Here is a 21,645-nt window from a genome sequence, read left to right on the forward strand (position 1 = left end):
TGAAAAAGCAGGCATGATCTAGTGGCTTTAAGGACTGATGAAGAGAAATGAAAGGGAGCCAATTTGCACTCAAGATACGGAGACTCTCTTTAAAGTGTCCAAAGGTGGAAGTAACTCCCTGGGGCAGTGGTGTGGCTCCTGTCACAGCAGGTAACCTAGCAGAGGCTGGCTGGCCTTTCCATTAGTGGAGATTGTAGGTCACACAGCCAACCCTCTACCTCTATCACTTTTGTTCCTTCCTACCTTCAAGAGAACCATCCTGATATGTAGCTTGTATTTGAAAAGGAAAAAAAAAAAAAAAAAAAAATGAAGCCATGGAAGAATAGTGACCTGGTAACCATCCATCCCTAACCATCCATCCATCCATCCATCCATCCATCCATCCATCCATCCATCCATCCAACATATATTTACTGTGCACCAGTGTATGTTAGGGTCTGGCGATACAACAGCATTCAAAATAAGCATAGTCCCAGGGGAGCAGGTTTAGCTCAGTGGTAGAGTACCTGCTTCCCATATACAAGGTCTCGGGTTCGATTCCCAGTACCTCCTTAAAAACAACCTTAAGCATAGTCCTTACACTTATGTCACTTAGAGTCTAGTTGTGAGATAGACATTAATCCTGTAAGCAAATACAAAAATATATTTGGAAGTTGTGATGAATGCTGTGAAGAAAAAATATAGGGTATAACAAGAGTGAAAATCTTGGATATGTACATAAGTCAGAAAAGTTGTATCTCAGGAAGTAAGGTTTACGTGGCAGTCTGAAAGATATATAGATATATATGTATATGTATATATGTTAAACAGACACATGTGGTAGGTAGAGCATTCTAGGCAGAGGGGACAGGATGAGAAAGGCTCTGAGGTTGGAAATAACTGGGTATATGTAAAAAGTTAAGAAGACCAATGTGCTGGAGTGCAGTGAATGAGAGGATAGAGTCCTGGATGAGACAGGAGGTATAGCATGGGTTGGATCATGCAGGCCAGTCTGGTGGGCATGAGAAAGTAGCAAAGGGAATCGATGGTTAGTAGAGAGAACCAGGGGAAGAACTGCACAGGAGATTCAGTGGGACTTGGATGGACCTGGACATCAGTTTCTTGGAGAGGAACTGGCTAGTAGGGTGCCAGGACTGAACTTCTAGGACAGGGACTGTTTTCCTCTTGGCCTGCTTTGTCCCAGCCAGAAAGGCCTAAGAGGTGTGGGCATCTTTTTTAGCATCTGAGTCTGGGACATCTCCCACCAGATGGGATGGCCCATCTTCCATGAGAAGTGTTCTTTTACCTCCCACTTGAAGCTTCAGCAACTTTGAAGTCTAATTGTCCCACCCCGAGCTTTCTCATGTTCCCATTTTCTCAAGGATCACTTTTGAGCATGTTCAGTATATATCTTCAGTCTTCTTTCTTCATGGAGCCTATCTCTCATCTTTCAAGTGTTGGGTAAACATTGTTTAATGGTTCTAAGTGTCTCCCTTCCCTGCTTACATGCCCTTCCTCACAGGTTTTGTTTCAATTACAAGAACAAAATCTAATGTTTAAATTGATCTTTCTTTTCCCTGAATTTCTATTGCTCTCCTTTCAAAGTCTGAATAATGGTTGCCCATTTCCAAACCAAAACTTGATGTCTTTTGCCGATTGGCTTCAGTTTTTTTTCTCAACAGCTCTGACCAGCTCTATCCCCAAGGATGGAATGTGCCCAGAAAAGGAATTTAAAATGTTTCTTTTGGTCCTTGGTTTTCAGGCAATTCTGTTAGGTTCTTGCTACCCCTCAAAACAATGATATACTATACCATCTGTATATTAAGAACCCTGCAGTAGGTATTATGGGTGACCCCAGGTCCACGTCCCAGGTTGGTGCACCCTCCCCACCTCCTGTTGCAAATGCTGCAACTAGGGGCTTGCACCTGTGGTTTTCTCCAGAGATTTGTCCTTGACTGAGGGGTGCTGCTGCCTCTGGAGCCACCTGGGAGATTACAGGATGGGGTGGGGAGGGGAAGGTACAATGACTGACTGATATATGGGGTATAAAACCCGATTTTCTTGCTTCAAGGCACAACTCTGGAGGAATTTATACTCTATTTCAGATCAGGCCTAAACTTGACTTTGCCTGAGAAGAGATTCTTGCTAAGCCCTTCCCATTCCCTAGCCCACACTCCTCTCTCCCTTACAGAGTTCTTCTGAGAGCCACACCTTGAGGCATCACATGCACATGAATCCCGGCTGCAGGCCCTGTTTCTACAGAACCTTTCCTAGGACAGGCCCCAATAGCCTTTACCTGGCCATTGACAGACTTCACTTCCTGACTGGGGTTGAAGTCCCATTCTGAGTCCCCTACATCCCAGGTCACAGTTAACGACAGCCAACCCCTGGCTCAGAAACAAGGTAAAGAGGAATGCCAACCTGGGGCAGTTACAATTAGCCCCTTCGTGAATGAGAGAAACTGCCTTCAGGGCTCTGGAGCTGAGCCTGTTTTGATCCCAGAATCAACCTGTACCAGCAAAGACCAAACGCCAACCCCAGAGCTGTGCTTTCAACTTGAGGCTCTGCTCTGGCCACAGAAACAGACATTGCCCACAGCTGGTGTGTCAATCTACCCACTAGTTCCTCTCTAAACATAGGGACCTAGCTCCACATGGGGTTTGGGCCAAGGGGTGCTGCTCCTGGGTTTGAGATCCTGAGGCAGCTGGCTGGCTTCCCAAATCTCTCCTGCTCTGGGTACCAAGCAGCTCCCAGTGTTAGCTGAGATGGCATGGCAACAGGGAGCCCCACGACCTCCTAGTCTGCACAGGCCCAGGGAGCAGGTTTCCTGTTGCTGCCCCAGGAAGACACCCCTTGCTGCTGCCGGAGGTTGAGCCACCACAACTCCCTCCGCCCCTGCTCAGTCCATGTCACTTCTTTTTGGAAGCATTTACCACAATCACACCTACACTATTATTTGGTATAATCTTTGACTTAATGTCTGTTTCCAGATGAGGCTGAGTTCTCTGAGCAGAGGAGCTATGCCTGCCGGTTGCCAACTATACATCCTTAGAACCTAACAAGGTGTCCAGCTCATAGATGCTCAGTAAGCCAGCTGACTACATGAAGGAAGTAAGAGTCACCAAAAAAAGAATAATTTTTTCCCCCAAATACTTTTCACTTAATAAAATGCTTTTCATATATTGTGTCATTTGATCCTCACAAAAAACTAGGTGGCAGAAGCAGCAGTAGACTTGAGCCTGATGGCTCCTGCTCACTAAAGCAATTATTAAACATTCAGAATTTTTTTTGTGAGCTAATTGTTAAGTCTTTGGTAACCTGAAATCAGACATGGTGGGAGAATTTACACTCCAGGCATGGGCAGTGGCTTTCATCTCCAAGGGTGGTGCCTGGCACAGAGAAAACACTAATCAAAATGTTTCTTCCCCTTTGCTCTATTTCTGCATTGATGCAGCATCCTTATCTGATGTGGTACGGAGAGGGGGATAACTCCTGACTTGTGGCAGAGATTGGCACCCCGAAGCATCCAGCTCTCTGGCCCGGTCACAAGTGCTGCTGGAGCATTCTTCTCTAGGCTGAGGTGATGGTCCTCACTGACCTGGAATCTGGCCCTTGGAATCACCAGGACACTATGCAGAGCCCTGCCTGGCATGGCCAGCCAGGCAGTAACCCTCACTCAGGCATTCACACCCTTTCACACACCCACATGCTGCCTCGCATTGCCTGCTTTCCACTCCTATGAAGACTGTAAACTAAAGGTTAAAAAAGAGGAGAAACTCTTGTGCTAAGCTTTTCTGCCCTACTTTTTTTACACACCATGGTCCTCACCCTGCAGATCTGCAATGCAACTCTGGAGAGACCCAACATTGTGGGCCTTTACATGTGAGGACTGTGGGTCGTGAAAAGTATAACATAGATTGTCACCAATTGCCCCTCACATATACCCATTGGCTGCCCCAGTTCTTAGTTCAGAAAATAGAGCCCACCAAACTACCCTTAAAGAGGGCCTACATTCCAGGGGGTGTCCTTAGAATCCCATATACCCTACAGAGGGCAGAACAATTGTATTAACCCATTTTTGTCTGGGGATCAAAAGTTAGGAGCATGCCATGGAGTACTGTCACAGTAAAGAAGGTTACTCTGTAAGTTTCCATGCTACTGAAGAGCTCCTTCCCTCTCCCTGCCTTAGAATTAGCTGGATGCTGCAGACACCCAGCTGCCCTGCTTGCTGTCTAGTGCCCTGGGGTTGCCCAATTGATGGTGTTCTTCCTTCTAGATTATCTGTTTGCTTCATTGCAAAAGTCTGCCAGGGTCTGTGATTTGTGTCACTTTCATTTGTAGGCCATCAATTCTCCTTCCCTCACAAAGGGTATTTTATCTCTTTCCTTCCAGTAGCTTGAGTACTTGAGAGGGAACAAGTTAGAGATATGCCTATCTCCAATGACTTATGTGAAATAGGGGTAAATTCTTAGTCACAAGGAACCCTGGAAGCTACTGTCTTCTTCCTCCCATGTCTTCCCTTTTGTGCCTACTCATCGATCTGCCAGGCCGCAAGGTCACAGGTGATAGGTCTTGGTACCTGTTTTGTCAAAGAGCAGTAGACATTCTGTCCCTCCCATTTGTGCATATTTTCCCCTGTGTATGTGTTCACACACATACATACATACATATGCAAGTCATTGACTTGTCTATAGTTTATATCTAAGATTATACATCTACCTACACTTACAATTTTCAGTTCCTTGGAAGCAACCTATGAAACTATGTATGCTGTCAATAAATGCAGGGAATAGAATAGAATCACCCAATTTTGTATATGTGTGTGGATAGCTGTTAAAAATATCAATTCTATAACAAAAAAAGGTAAACCTGATTTCTAGCCATTCAACCCTGTAATAGGTTAAATGACAACAAACCTTTCATTGATTTTTTTTTTTTTTTAAGAATAATAGGCAGAAACATATACCAATTGAAAGAGTCAGGCAATTCAATTACAATTAGGAAAACAAAAGTGATGAGCCTGAACAAATACTTAGTTTTTGGGATATGTGTTGAAAATGCCAACAACATAACAATGCAGTGTTTGTTTTCTCATTATTAATGGCACTAACACTAATTGCCTCATTTTTGAAAGCCATGTACCAATTGAATAAAGTATAAAACCCAGATAATGGGTCTAATGGATATGGTTAAAGAAATATACTTACATAAACATAGATCCAACTACAATGGAAATATATAGCAGAAGACAATTTGAGTAAATTATACAAATTGTACATTCACTACTTTACTGAGAAATTTATCAATCTGTCAGTTCATCTGTCCATCCATCCATCTATCCACCCACCCAAACTTGCAACAAATGTGTTCTGAGTTCTTACTATGCTTTAGATGTTATGCTATTACTATGTTCCCCAGGATGTGTCGCCTACATGCAAATAACCCTAATGAAAATAGCAAGTCTTTCTTGTTGATTTTAGCATTGTTGCTAAACTTTCCCTAGTGGCTAGAGGGAGAAATACTTTTAAATGGCTGAAGACAAAAAAAGACATGCCAACATACCTTTTGTAGCCAGACGAACACAATTGATCTTGGTTTCCTGTAAACAACAAAAATAAGACTCTGGTTAATTTGTTTTGAGTTCAGTTCATTATATAAAGAAAAACATATATTTTCCATATATATATATATATATATATATATATATATATATATATATATATATACACACATACATATATTTTTTAATTACAATTTTAAATTTGTCTTTTCCATTTTTTCCCCAGCAGAATTACCTTTCAATTCCATTCCTTCATTTTTTCTCAGGTTATATACATATTTTGTTCCATATCAGATACTGCCAAGCACAGAACAATTTTAACAAAAACTCTTAGTGGGTATGTTGTGTCATGCAGTCTGCTTCATTCAGTTGCATGGGTTAGCAGATGGTACCAAGAGCATCCTTGGGAAACTTTGCTATGATGAATATAATGCATATACATGCACAGACTGAAATGGATGAACATTTGACAATAGCCCAATCAATGTAAATGTGTAAGAATCAAACTACAAAGTTTATATTCAAAAAGTCACTTTGGCTGTGGAATCTTTGATGGGCCTCACAGTCTTCATGGACAATGATGTATGTGTGTCAGTGCAGCAATAGAGTCTTTGCTGGATGAACTACTTAGTTAATGTTGGTGGGTCTCCAAGTGGACAAGGTCTGTAAATTTGTGATCTTGCTAGGTAAGCAGTAGAGTTATGGAAGAGTGTCTTAGAAAGAGGAATCATCTTAGCCTACTTTATTGGGATTCATATCCCAAGAGGTCCTGGGGACAGTTGAAAATTCCAGTTGGGAAAATTATACCCAGAACAACAGTCTGAATGCAGCGTAGCAATTAAAATAGAAGGCAAAGAATAAAAATGTATGAGTCACCAGGCCAGAAAACTTTCAAGAATCCAATGCGTGTCTTGTTGATACTTAGGCATAAAGAACCACCGCATCTTGAAGATACTTGTGCTAGTCAGGATAGAGAAGGTTATGCTGCAGTAATAAAACCCCCAAACTTCAGAGGCTAAAAACAATATATTTCCTAATCAAACTACATGCCCAATGTGGGTGCATGACCAGGTGAATGGGTAGGGTGTTAGGTGAGGGATACTCTAATCATTGAAGTCACTCAGAGATCAGGGCTGATACCTTTTAACACAAAACTCCAAGTCATGGTAGGAGAAGACTGAAGTCATGGTAGGAGAAGACTGAAGATTCAAGCATTGACAATTAAATGCTTTGGGTCTGAAACAATACTTTCACTTCATTTCGTTGGCTAGATCCAATCACATGGCCATATCTACAGTGAGGTGGGACAATGGAATCCTCCAGATACCCAGAGGTAGAGAAGAAATGGTAATATCTACAGCAGAGCCTATTCCATCTGTGAACACCCCTAACATTAAATTGTCATTCCTACTAGATCCAAACATGACTCCCTGTAATTATCCATAATGGTTTTAATGTTATTCCTCTGGCTGCATAGAAAGTCTGCCCTTGCTTGTTCAGGAAAGAGTCCTGGATATTAAGAGATGGTTCCCAAGTTCTGCCAAAACTCTTCTTCAGAATTCCTCATATGATAAAAACTCAAGTCTTTTGTACCATCCTAGCTACTCATCCTGGGACATCCTCTAGCTTGTCCCTTTTAATATTCAGTAACTAGACCAGAAGCAATAGTTTACATGTAGTCTTACCAGTATGGCTTAGCTGGATCATCACTATTTCCCCTCCTTATACTGGGCTTCTAGTAACAGCCAACATCCCAACCTTTTCAATGATCACAGTGAATATACCATCAATTTCCTCACCCTCCAAAAAAATATTTGCCATAAGTCTTCTTCTCATATATAAATGGGGTTGTATTTCTGGAACCCAAGTACAAAGTCTTATATTTACCACTTTGTCTTCCATCTTCTTTGATCCAATTACAAATTTCTGGACATTATTTTTCTAGCTTCATCTAGATCATTCCTATAAATGGAGGCAGGAAAATGCAAAGGTAGAGCCCTGTGTCCTATACAGACTCCTTCCAGGCTGGCATTCATCTGTTCATTAGAATCTTTGGTTTGATTATCTATTTACTAATATCCCCAACTGTTTATGTACTCAGATCCTTCTACTGCATTTTTCAACAAAAAAAGAGCTTGAGAAAAGGGTCGAATTCATTTCAGATGCTGATATTCTGAGTATTTCATTTCCCCAAATCTATCAGCCCAAAAACTTTCTCAAAGGAAGAAGGATGGGTTGACATGACTTGTGCTTTGGAACAAGTGTTTCCTTTTCTTTCCTTTTCATGCCAGAAGTGGTCTCTTTTAAAATAAACAATTATTTTATTTTATAAAATGGAAGATGCAAAAATGTTAAAAGAATATGACAAATCATGGTTTAAATACAGGAAATATTCATATGAGGTGTACATATGAAATTTTCAGTATGGTATATTTCAAGAAAAAAGGTTTTTTTTTCAAAAGAACATTCCCAGAAAATGGGAAAAAGGAAAAATAACCAAGAAAAACTATAAAAATAAAGTAGAATTCTTTAAGTGTAATACCAAAAAGCTTAAGTCACAAATGTGTTAAGCCTTGCAAATGATGATAAAAGTTAGCAAACTAGGGTTTTTTGTTTCATGTTTGGAGAAAGAATAAGGTTATTCAAGTCCTGTTGGCTTCTCTTTCTGTGAGTTGGTTTAAAGGACTAATGAAATGAAAACTGAGATGTTTAAAGAAAGTATGACCCCTCAGAGAGCTGACATAGACCTACAAAAGGCCATGTAGAACCACAATGACTAACATCCAGAAATCGTGTGGAATGACAGGGGTACCAAGAGGCCTGAGACTGTCAGAAGGAATTTTAGTTTCATAATAATTCAAGGAAAAAAACCATAGGAAACTTGCCAACCTGCATCTGCTTCTTGAAAACAGCAGTGAACAAGGTTTTGATGAGACCAACCTTGTTGGGGGTAATTTGTCAATATGTGTCTAGACTGAGAGTCAATTTAATCTCTCTACATCTAAGAATCTGTTCTCATGGAATAATGATAAATGTAGCAGAAGCAGTGTGTAAGTCTAACCACATAAAAATGGTAAAGTTAAGTTGGGATCTAGTCACACAGTGAAATATTATAAAAGTCTTAACCAAACTGATCGTGAGGATCATGTAATAACATGGAGTAGTACTCAAAAGATAATGTGAAATGAATAAAGCAAAGTACAAGTTTTATTACAAAGTCAGGTATACAAACCAACATGCAAACCTAAGCATTTAAAAATATGCCCTGAAGGAAATACACTAATTGTCATGTAGTTGATGTAAAGTCTATCACATGTGCTGACAGGTATAGTAATTTTAAGTACAGTTCGATGGATTTTTCACAAAGTCACACACCCTGATGACCGCCATGCAGATAAAAAAGGAACATCACCAGCAAGGCAGAAGCTCTTTCATGCTCCCTCTGGGACACTTCCCCCTGCAAAGGTAAACTTTAACCTGCCTCCTATGGCAAAGTTCTCTTTAAAATGTAGTCACATTCAAGGGAATCCTAAAGAGCCGTGATGGTTCACCCCATTGCCTTCTCTTGCTCCCTGGGTGATTTTGGGGACTTGCTAATCCTCCTTAAAATTTTCATGCATGGAAACAGCCATTTCCTAACACCACCCCCTATACCCCACACCTTTAGAAGTCTGTTTTCTATCATCTAGAGCACACATCTGATTATGTTTAACTGTTCCTGGCTTCACAAACACAATGCTGACATGTTCGCTTTCTCCTAAATTCCTGACATCTTTAATTCCCTAACCAATTTATCTTTGTTGGCTAGAATTAGATACAGAATAACAAAGCCCTGAGTCACTCTCTTGACCTTCTAGTTGACTGAATTGTCAGCAAGCAAATCGGGAACAGGCTGGAGCCTATCATGGGGAGTAAGGCCAGTGTGCAGATATCAAAACTTCCAACGGAGTCCAATAAATATGCAGTGACTGTCTTTGTGCTAAGATTGTATAATGCTTGGGGAGAGGAAGAAAATTTGGTGTGTTTTCTGTTTTAATTCTACTGTTCCCTCTTCCTTGGTCTATAATCTGTGCTAGGACAGTACAATACAATTTCTTCCCCATTATTATAACTTCACTCACATCCCACTTCCACTCCAGACTTGCAAATCTGCACTCAAGTATATATCTACTAACCAAACTACCATGGGGTAGAGTATATTATTCTAACTGTTGTGATTCCATTGACACCTGCTTCTATTCAAGGCTCTGCCACTGCTGTGCAATACTGAGCAAGTCACTACCCATCTCTGTGGCTCAATTCTTCTACCAACCATATGATAGAGAAGAGAGCAGAATAGTCCACTTTGGTAGAGTAGGCACTTCACACTAAGGCTGTTTCAATTCTCAAATGCTGAGTCTGGTTTCTGCTACTGGCAATACTCCTGCTCATTCAGCACTCTTGTCTTCACAACTACAAGCCATTCTGGCCCATTAAAATGGCTTTTTTGGGGGTAAGCTATCAGCTACCTTATTTTCTATAAGTCTTACATCTGGACCTACTTATGGCTTTCATTTCTAGACCAGGCCGGGTCTGGCTCATCCATCCATCTATATATCAATACATCCTTCAATCGTCCATCGGTCCCCCCATTCATCCATCCTTTAACTATGTACTGAAATTCTAGAATGTGTCTCTCACTGAGGGGCTTGCAGTATAGTGTCCACGGTAGTATGAGTTTCAGTAGCAGCTACCTATCATCCAGAAGGGGCATAATTAAGTTGTACTGCCAACCTGCTCAAGAAGCCCTAGGCCCCTAATGCAATTCATACTCTACTGTCCCAGTAGACTGCCCTATTTAATAGGATGGGAATTTAGCTCTCACCTCATAGTTTCCAAATACCCTAATTCATGCCTTGGTCTTTTCTAAGACTGGGCTGCCCCAGATAATAGTAAAGTATTTAGCCCTGACACCATAGACTTTCCATGGTTTACCCAGATACCTTGGCTCATGCTTTAATCTTTCTCTAAGACTTGGCTGGGACTTTGATATAGCCTAACTCTTTATTTATGTATTCATTCCATCAGCCATTCAACAAATCTTTGTTGAATGATCACTATGTTTCAGGCATTGTACATGTTACTGGGGTTACCAAGGTGAGTAAAACAGACATAGTCCCTGCCCTAATGGAACATGCAAACCTGTGGAGGAGACAAACATTAGATAGTTCTTCTCATAATAAATATCTAATTATAAATGCTATGCGGGAGATGTGCTAGATGTTATATATGTGTAAACAAGAGGATGTGGGATGTGAGTGAGAAGGGAGATGATCTAGTACCTTAAGCATGAAAAATTTAAACTGAGACCTGGAAGATAAGCAGGCATCAGACATATCAGGTGTCAGGGTAGGCTGTTTAAGACTCAGGGTTGGCAAGTGCAAAATCTTGAAAGTGGGAGAATGCATGATGCAATTGAAGACAAAGTCAAGTAGGCTGCCTCATAAGGAATTACTTGGAGTTTGAGGTGAGATAAAGCTAGAGATGTAAGCTGGTAGAACCTTGTAGACTGTGCAGAGTTTGGGTCTATATTCTGAGAAAAACTGAAAGCCATCAAAGGAAGAATAAAAATTTCAGATACACATTTTTCAAATGAAGAGGCTATTGTAAAGAGACCAGACTAATGGTGCAGAGAAATTAGTTGGTGGAGGGAGGGTGGTAGTATAGTCCAGCCAAGAGACAGTGGTGGCTTGGACCAGGAGAGATACTGCCTCAACCTCCCCCACTGCTGGAAAACCTTTTTGGGTCTGCCTGACACCAGAGACCTTGTACCTTTAGCACTGGCACCTACTGGGTCTTTACCTAGTCTCAATACAATATTCAGTCCAGCTAGCCTCCCAGCACCCCAGTTCCATTGGCTGTCTTCCATGCATTCATCCCTGAGCTGTTGTTTGGCTTCATTGTGGCACACCCACTTAAAATGTGTCAGTCCCTGAAAGAAGCACGGAAGAAATAAAAGAAAAAGGAGAGTCCTTTTTCCTTAAAATACCTACTTTACATATTTTATTCTTCTTTCTTATGAAACTGTTAAGGTGCAAACCACAGTGCCCACTGTTTTTTAAGTGAGAAGAGATTAAATAACTTTCCCCAAGGTTGCAGAGATAGTGAACCAGACTAAAATACAAAATGTCCTTTAAGGAAGTGGCCTTTTCTGCGGTATCTGAAGGGAAACCTCCCAGCCAGTGAAATCAGATCCCCTGCTTTCTTGATTTGTCCTGAAGAAACAGTGACAATAGTGCAGAGCTTTATTTTGAGAAGCAGGCTAAACAGTTTTTGATGTAAAGCAATTATTTTGTTTTAACCTGAACAAGGACTCAAAACAATTAGAAAGTCAGTGATGGAATAGAGAGGCAGGTAGGCTTTGGAAAATTTGAGCAGTCCAGAACCATTAGAACTAGCTGACATGGTAGGTTGATCCTCTGGGGAAAATGAGAGAGGAATAGGTTTTAAGGGGTAACATAGCCCAAGTAGTATTTGAGCCCTAACTCACTAACAAATTTATGCTGGAGCCTACAGACACTCATTCACACACACACACACACACACACACACACACACACACTAAGGCAAGGTAAAGTCTCAGGTTTCAGGGTCTAATGGTAATACACTCTTCTGGCTGACAAGTGCCCAATACAATCCTTGTGAAATTTTCCTGGAAAATAGTAGACTTTGCTTCAGGCAATAGCCAGTGCTCTTTGCCAGACTAATGGAGGAAGCCAGCAAATAACATGCAAGCCCTTTCAGAGGACTTGCAATCAAGTGCAAGCTCTGAAAATATTCTCTAAAGTATTCTCTAAATGCTGACTCCATTGCCTCATGTCACCAACTCTCAGGTGCTCACTTCAGTAAGATTGCTATCATCAAGGTCTTCAAAGACTTTCTTATGGCCAACTCTAATAGTCATTTCCCTGACACCATCTTCCTTCATTTTATCAACATTAATTGCAACTGATCATTTCCACCTTGACACATTTTCTCCTTTTAGTTTTTGGACCACTCCTCTCTGTTTTTCTTCTACTTCGCTATTGCTATCTATTCCTTATCCTTTTTTTTTTTTTTTTTGGTGAGGTCTTTATCTTCTCATTGAACACCAAACACTGGAATGACCTGAGGCTTAGTCTTAAGTCCTCTTCCATCTGTGTGCTATACAATCAAACTCAATCACAAAACTTCAAATTTTAAGCCCTTATGACTCCCACCTTTCTATTTCTAACTTTGGTATTACTGAGATCCAGGCTAATTTATCTGTCTACTTGAAATCTTCATTGTCTAATATGCAAACCTTCAAAAGAGAATTCTTCACCCGCCCCCCAGTCACTTCTACTCCAAGTCTTATCCACCACCAGTTTTCTCCATTCCAGTGAATGTCACCATTATCTACTCAGTTGATTAAGTGAAAATCCTAGGAGTCATCCTTGATTCTTCTAGTTTCATTCCACAAACAATCCAATATCAATTCTTGTTAACTCTGGGTAATCAAAGAAAATGGTATCACTTTAAACCAAATCTCCCCACCCTCACAACTCTTTAAAAAGCAGCATAGAAAACAAGAAGAAAAAATAAATCTGCATAAAATCCATACTTTAGCATAATTAAAATACAAAGAACCCTCAAAACTTCATATTCCCTATTAGTAGAAAAATAACACAGAATCTGAATGAAATATTTCTAAGGTTCTTGATGCAAGTCTTTATAGAGAGGAAGGGATTTCTGGAAAAATGACATGGAAGAGAGAAGAGGCGAGCTTGCAGAGGGCATAAGACTGATCTAAAATGATATCCAGATAAACAAAGTCATTATACTGCAAATGAAAATGCTGAAAAATATTCCCAGTGGATCAAAACAATGAGTACAGAGAATTTTAGGATCCTATAAGTCTAAAGAGAACAATAACAACAAAGACAGCATAAAGGTAGAGAATATACACCTATCCCCCATGACACAAAAAAGGTCATTTGTTAAAAATACCATTTCACTGTGTTGCCAGAAGAGGATATTTATGAACTAAGAATCTTGTAATCTGCTTGAATCCAGGAAGGAAGAAGCCTAATTAAGTTACTATACAAAAACACAAAATGAAAATCAAAACATCTCAGCTGATGTAGAAAACACTCCCACAAGAAAACAACCCTGAAACAGCAGAAAACTGTAACACCAAACTCCAAACTGAATTAAATATCCTCTAACAACTTTGAATTAGAAATGTAAAAGTTAAAAACCATAATGTAGGAAAAAATAGAGATGAACTCAGGAAAGAAATGAAAGAAAAAGACCAACTTACCTCAGTATGAATATTAAAATACAATGTGCCTAAAGGAAAATTTATTAAGGGACATTGAGGAAAGAGAGATCAAACAAGCAATAAAATGTAAATGAGATAAAGAAAAGAGTAACAAGGGTCAGTGAAAAAGTGATTGAAAGGAGATACAAAGAAGATCCAATATACGTATAATGAGAATCTCTTAGAATTCAGGTGAAACAATTGGATAGGCAAAGATTTACAACAGTAACCCAAGAAAAATTTCTGAAAATGAAGTAAGACCTGAACCTATATATTGAAGTTACCCAGAAGTTTTGGGGGAGGAACTGACTTGAAAAGATAATTCTAAGACATATCCTAGTAAAACTATTAAGATTGTTTCTCAGAAGCAACATATAAGGTAAAGAAACAATGGGAAGGCATTTTCAAGAAGGTCAAAGTTATAAAGTATAAACCAAGGATTTTATAGATAGCCAAGTGTCTTTCAGATAGCAAAACTATAGGAAAATGACTTTAAATGTTTTTTAAAAATATAGGGAATAGTGTACTCACAATTCTTTCTTGAGGAATCTACATGAGGATAAGCTTCAGCCAACAAAGAGATGACTGGGAAAACTTCAACCAAAGGACTTATGGTAAGTATTTACTATACTTAATTATAAATCTAAGATGAAAACAAGGTTGAGACAAAGTAGAATATAGAAGTGTTGTTCTTCCTGACAGTGTAATAATAATGCAACTAAAACCTCAGAGAGGGAATAAATAAGGAAATAGGAGAGTAGAATAAGGTCTTATATTGTAGCACAGGCAATAGGTGAATATCAGTGGATATAATCAAAAGCTGGCAAACCATATAGGAAGAGGTTAAATAAGAAAGAGAAGATAAAAGGTACCTATTAGAACAAAAATAAAAACCTTCCAAAACACCAAAAGAAATTTTAAAATCCAAGAATAAAGAAAACACATTAGCAAGTATTACAAAATTAACATAGTAATTGTAATATAAAGAATATGACAGAGTTGAGACCAAACATATCAGTCATATCAGTAAATGTTAATGGATTTAACTCACATATCAAATGAAACATATTTCAATTTGGCTCACAAAGCAAGATTCAACTATCTGCTGAATGTAAAGGTCACATCTAAAGCAAAGTAATTCAGAAAGGCAACAATAAAGGGATGAGAGAAGCTTTAGGTGGCAAAGAAAAAAAAAGCAGTAGTAATGATCCTTATATCAGACAAAGTAGAATTCAATTTTAAAAAGCACTAAACATGACAAGGAGACTTTTAAATGCTAAAACCTACAATTAACAAGGACTATTTAATGGTATGAAAATCTGTGCAACAAAAAAACACAATAACCCCCTTTATGAAGCAGAAACAACAGGAAATGCAAGAATAATGGGAGACTACTGTCAGAATAAGATCAAATGGACAAGAAAATAAGCAAGGATAGGGAAGATCTAAATCAATAAGGCATATCTTGTGGATATTTATCAAACCCTACAATCTCAGAGAAAACCTTCTTATGAGCTTATGAAACATTCATCAAAATTGGCCATTTATTAGCTAGTTAATGAAGTAGCAGCATGCTCCATAAAGTAGAAATATTATAAGCAACATTCTATGATTGCAATGCAATAAAATGAGAAAGTAAGAATATGAAAAAAGCTAAACAGGTTTTTTTTACCTGAAAATTTCTAAAATAACTTCAATTGAACAACTCCTGGGTGAAAGAGGATGTTCTAATAAATCTAAATATTTCTTTAAAAAAGTAATGAAAACTCTACATCTCAGTATCTATGTGGAATATTTAAAGCAGTGACCAGATGAAAGAATATCAGTAAAATGAAAGAATGAAAAAATGAATTAAATTTCTAGCACAAAATTTTAAAAAGGAACAACAAAAAAATAAAATACAGGAGGGAATAATAAAGATAAAAGTAGAAATTATTGAGGCAGAGAAGATAAAAGTAATAGCTCTAAATAACAAAATAGATAAATCACTAACTTAAAGGAAAAAGGAGGGCACAAATACACAAAATAGGAAATGACAAGGGTATATAACCAGTGAAACAGAAGAAATGAAAGTAAACTACTTTGCAGACCTCTGGAAATAATTTTGGAAAGTTATATGGAATCAATAATTTTAGGAAAATATCATTTACAAAAACTGGCCCTAGAAATTTAGACCAATTTCCATAGAAAAATAAAGCAAGTTATCAAGGAACTAACCTATAAAAAGTGCAACAGGCCCAAATTTTTGCACAGGGGATTTCTACCAAAGCATTTAAGACAAAATAATACCAAGACTCCATAAAATTGTTCCACAGCAATGGAAATAAAGGGAAACTTTCTGATTTTTTTGATAAAACAAGTATAACATTGATACCTAAACTTGATAAATATAATACCAAAAAAAGGGAAATTCATAAACTGATTATACTTTTGAATATATAAAACTATTAAATAATGTATTAGTGAACAGAATTCAATACTGCATTGAGAAATATAAAATGCCATGTCCAAGTGGATAATATTTCAGAAATGGAATATTGGTTCAATGTTAGGAAATCTATTCATATAATATACCATATTAATAGATCAATGGAGAAAAATCATTATTATTACATTTTGTAATGCTCAAAATGCATCTGACAAAGTTCAACACTATTCCTGATTAAAAAGAAAATGCAAGAAAATAGAAATTGATGAATTATTGATAACATGATAAAATATATATACTTTAGTCCTAGAACAAGCATCTTTTATAATAGGGATTCAGTAAAGGCATTTCACTAAGTGGATACTAATATTGGAAAAAATAGATTTTAAATGAAAAACTATTTATAAGTGATGAAGAGGGTCATTATATATAAATAAAAGAACAATTCACCAAGAAGAAATAACTATAATAAATACTTATGCACCTAATCTGGGTGCCCCAAGGTAAGTGAAGCATACACTGGCAAAACTGAAGGGAGAAATAGATGTCTCTACAATAATAGTTGGAGACTTCAATAAAGTATTCTCAGTATTGAATAGAACATCTGGGCAGAGGACAAATAAACAGAGAGCTTGAATAATATGATTAATGAACTAGACCTAACAGATATCTACAGAGCATTGCACCTCAAAACAACAAGATATTCATTCTTTTCAAGTGTTCATGGATCCTTCTCCAAGATAGATTATATGTTGCATCATAAGACAAGTCTCAGTAAATTTAGAAAGATTGAAATTATAAGAAACTCTTTCTCTGATCATAACAGAATGAAGCTGGAAATCAATAACGGACAGACAAAGGGAAAAATCATAAATACATGGAGATTAAAAAACAGACTTTTAAGAATTCAGTGGATCAAAGAAGAAATTGCAAGAGAGTTCAGCAAATTTCTTTAGACAAATGAAAATGAACACAACAAATCAAAACCTATGGGACACTACAAAGGGAATGCTGAGAGGGAAATTTATAGCCCTCAATATTTACATTAAAAAAGAAGAAGGAGCTAAAATTGATGATCTAACAGCATACTTGGAGGACCTAGAAAAAGAACAGCAAACTAATCCCAAGCTAAACCAAAGGAAAGAAATATAAAGATCAGAGTAGAAATAAATAAAATTGAGAACAGGAAAACAATAGAGAGAATTAACAAAACCAAAACTTGGTTCTTTAAGAAGATCAACAAAATCAGCAAACACTTAGCTTGAATGACAAAGAAAAAGAGAAGATGAAAATAAATAAAATCAGAATTGAGAGGGGGGATATACCGCTGACCCTGCAGAAATAAGAAAGATCATAAGAACAACTGTATGCCAAAACACTAGAAAATGTAGATAAGATGGATAAATTCCTAGAAACGTGCACCAGCTACACTGACCCTAGAAGAACAGAAGACTTCACCAAACCAAAATCACAAGTGAAGAGATTGAAACTGAGATTGAAACGGTCATCAAAAACCTCCCAAAGATCCCTCTTTGTCCACAAGTCTCTCCTGTTACTTTTACCAGAACTGTAGTTGGTGCTGGGGTTTAATGTATACCCAGGGGACCTGAATCTCTGGACTGACCATGTGATAGCCAGGCCCTGAGCCTCAGCAGACTTCAGCTCCTACACTCTGGTTTATTGGACTTACCCCACTCAGCTAACATGGAGGTGAAGAAGGTCAACCACCACACCAGGGAGCCAAGAGTGCCTACAACTGAAAGCAGGAGAATTGCATCCAGTATCCATGTGGAATCTAAGCCCCCTCTTGATATAGATGTGGAGTGAACACAACCATTCCAAGGACCACAGGATGGAGGAATAGAGTATGGATTAGAGTGGACTCACTGATATTCTATTCATGAACTATTGTGCTTAGTAATCTAAGTAATCTTAGTAAAATGTGGCATTGGTGTGGAAAAAGTGGCCATGGTGGCTGCTGGGTAGGGAGTGGGAGGAAGAGATGTGATGTGGGGGCATTTTTGGGACTTGGAGTTGTCCTGGGTGGTGCTGCAGGGACAGTTACCAGACATTGTATGTCCTCCCATGGCCCACTGGGTGAACTGTGGGAGAGTATGGTATGGACTGTTGACCATGGGGTGCAGCAGTGCTCAGAGATGTGTTCACCAAATGTAATGAATGTCTCATGATGATGGAGGAGGTTTTTGTTATGGGGGGAGGAGTGGGGTGAGGGGGTGGGGGATATATGGGGACCTCGTGTTTTTTGAACGTAACATTAAAAAAATAAAGACAAAAGAAAAAAGAAAGAAACAAAAACAAAAAACAAAACTTCCCAAAGATGAAAAGCGCAGGACCAGATGGTGTCACAGGTGAATTCTACTAATCATTCAAAAACCATCTAATACCAATCTTGCTCAAGTTCTTCCAAAAAAATTGAACAGGAAAGAATGCTACCAAACTTTTTCTATGAGGCCAATATTACCCTAAACCAGATAAAGATACTAAGAAAAAAGAAAATTACAGACAATTATCTCTAATGAATACACATGCAAAAATCCTCAACAAAATACTTGCAACTGAATCCGAAAGTACATTAAAAGAATTATACATTACAAATGGGTTTATCCCAGGTATGCAAGGGTGGTTCAACACAAGGAAATAAATTAATATAATAAACCACATTGACAAATTGAAGAAAAATCACATGATGTAATATGGCCTGTGCATAAATTAAAACTTATTCTATATCCAAGTATGCCTAGTTTCCTGGAAAGCCAATTGAGAGTTATAAACGCTATAAGCTTTGGATATTCAGGGAGTATGCAAACTAAATGTGTTAATCAAAGCTTACCTGGAATGTGGGGTGTTTGTGTTAAAAGCTTACCTGGAATGTGGGGGATATGTGTTAATTCAAGCTTACCTGGAGGATATAACCTACCTGTTACTCAGATAAAGCACTTGAAGAAACTAACAAAAAGGTCCTTTTGCATAAAAGCACCATTTGACTCCCCACTCCTACATCCTCTGTATAAAAGGAACCCAAAAATCCTATTCAGGGCTTGGTTTTTATTCGGACAGGAGTCTGCTGAATCCAACTGGTCGTACTAAATCTTCCTTCCCAGCTTCTCATATCTTGGCCTTCAATACTGCGTACACCTGACTTCTCTCTGCTACAATGTCTCTGGGGGTTCATCTGGGATATGCTGAGAAGGCCAGAGGCAGCAACAGTTGATTGCCCCTCTCAGACATCTCTGAGGAGGCCAGGAGGGCCTGGGTGAACCCCAGCCCTCGGTGCCCCTGGACTTCCCTTAGGCCAGAAAGAGGTTGTGGACTCCTCCAGAGCCCTCCTGGAGAAACCAGAGGCACCAGAGGGTTCAAGAGACCCTGAGAACAAAGTAAGGAGCTCCGCATGCCAGGTGGGTAAGACTCCCTGGGGGCATAGCACAAGAAAATCCTAATTCTGAAAAATAAGGAGGGGAGCCTGATCAGCTCTTGACAAAGACCCTAGTACTCCTGAGAAGGGAGGAAGCCATCTTCTCTAGGTCCAAGAAAGGATAAAAGGTGGTTGTGTGTGTGAGATTGTGGAGACTGAGTGAGATGCAGAAACACACTTCTGCTGGGTGAGTGTGGAGTCCGGATCACGGTTCCTCAGCAACCTCATCTGGTCAACGGCTGTCTCGAGGGCCTCCTTGCAAAGGGACCCTCTTCTAAGTCAGAGGTTTATACTGATCCACTAAGGCTAAGAGGTGCTGTAAGCTCCCACGAGGGACATAGCCAAAAACAGATGAAATGAAAGCCTAAGTGAGTGTTGTGCAGCATCGACACAGAGTGGAAACATGGGAAACACACAAAGTAGGACCCCATTAGGTTATATGCTGAAAAACTTTCCCTAAGCATTCCATGGAGATGTATATGGCATAAATTTCAAGCCAGAAAAGCTCAGAAGGCTTTGTGAATTAGAATGGCCGGCTTTCAGTGTGGGCTGGCCCCAGGAGGGCACCTTTGACCCCTGGATCATCTGTAAAGTCCATGACACAGTAATCAGAAAACCAGGGCATCCTGACTAGTTCCCCTACATCGATGCCTGGCAGGATGCTGTGAGTCAAAGTCCACCCTGGTTAGGGAAATGTACCACTAAAGAAGCCAAGATCTGCCTGATACAAAAGCCCAGAAGTGCTGTCCCAGGAACCAGGCCAAACAAGCACTGTGCAAAGGGTCCAGAGGAAGTGAGCCCCAAATCCAGTGCTGACCTACCTATTTTAGAAGAGCCAGATGAAAATGACCTCCCACCACCCTATGTGATTGCTTCTACCGCACCAGTGCTGAGGAATGGGGATAAGCCAACTTCCCTAAGCAGTGCTCTCCCAACGCCATCTGCACTGGGAAGTGCATCCACACTGTCCTAGCAGCTGTCTTTGTCACCTTCTGTACCCGAAGTGCATGCACACCGTCCCAGCAGCTGTCTTTGCCACCATCCGCACTGGGAAATGCAGCCCAGTCGCCCCTGCAGCCATTTGCACCTGGCAGCGTAGTGCCGACCATCAGTCAGGAAGGAGTCCCTGAAAAATGGCAACTCAGATCACGGGGAGCCGGGAGGCAGGTGGAGCAGGGAGAAGGGCTGCCCTACAGCTACCTCTCCATGAAGCCCGAGCTCCAATTTATTATGATGCAGATGACCAGATTCAAGGAGGAAACCAAATGTTCCCTTCACTACAATCAACCTCTTTAACTGGAAAAGCCATACCCTACCATACTTGGAGAAGCCTCAGGCCATGACAGACCTCTTTCAGTCCATCATACAAACCCACAAACCCATCTGGGCTGATTGTAAACAACTCATCATGACCTCACTCAACTTTGAAGAGAGAATGCAAGTCACACAAGGGGCTCTAACCTAGCTCAAAGAACACCCAACTGAGGAAACCTCGGACAGCAACCAATATGCCCACACACAGTTCCCAGATGAGGACCCCCAATGGGATTCCAATAACACAACTGGGCTCAACCAACTAGAAATTTCCCATAGGGCCTTAGTTGACAGGGTCAGAGCTGTGAGCAAAAAAGCAGTAAACATGGCAAAAACCATCCAAATCCTACAAAATCTCGATGAAAGTCCAGCTCAGTTCTATGAGCAACTGTGCAAGGCATTAGGTGTATATATGCTCTTTAACCCAGATGCTACCAAAAGCCAAACAATGGTCAGTGCAGCATTTGTTGCCCAATCACAGCCTGACATCTGAAGAAAGCTACAAAAGTTAGATGGGTTCACTGATACGAATATTTCTCAGCTCATGGAAAGTTTACAACCAAGGTTTACATCAATTGCGATGTAGAAACCAGGAGGGAGGAAAACTGGAA

The 21,645-nt window shown here is 39.6% G+C and overlaps 1 protein-coding gene across 2 annotated transcripts in view; it reads right to left on the reverse strand.

Annotated features, from left to right (window-relative positions):
- Window positions 1-21,645, reverse strand: part of PTPRT (protein tyrosine phosphatase receptor type T) — a 1,175,887-nt gene that overhangs the window by 212,083 nt on the left and 942,159 nt on the right. For both annotated transcript variants that reach the window (XM_058287117.2, XM_071211722.1), the window contains exon 13: window positions 5,542-5,578. In XM_058287117.2, coding sequence (XP_058143100.2) covers window positions 5,542-5,578 — 37 coding nt within the window. The remainder of the gene's footprint in view (window positions 1-5,541; window positions 5,579-21,645) is intronic.

The sequence above is a fragment of the Dasypus novemcinctus genome, chromosome 24 (genome assembly GCF_030445035.2).
Source record: "Dasypus novemcinctus isolate mDasNov1 chromosome 24, mDasNov1.1.hap2, whole genome shotgun sequence".
NCBI classification, from domain to species: domain Eukaryota; kingdom Metazoa; phylum Chordata; class Mammalia; order Cingulata; family Dasypodidae; genus Dasypus; species Dasypus novemcinctus.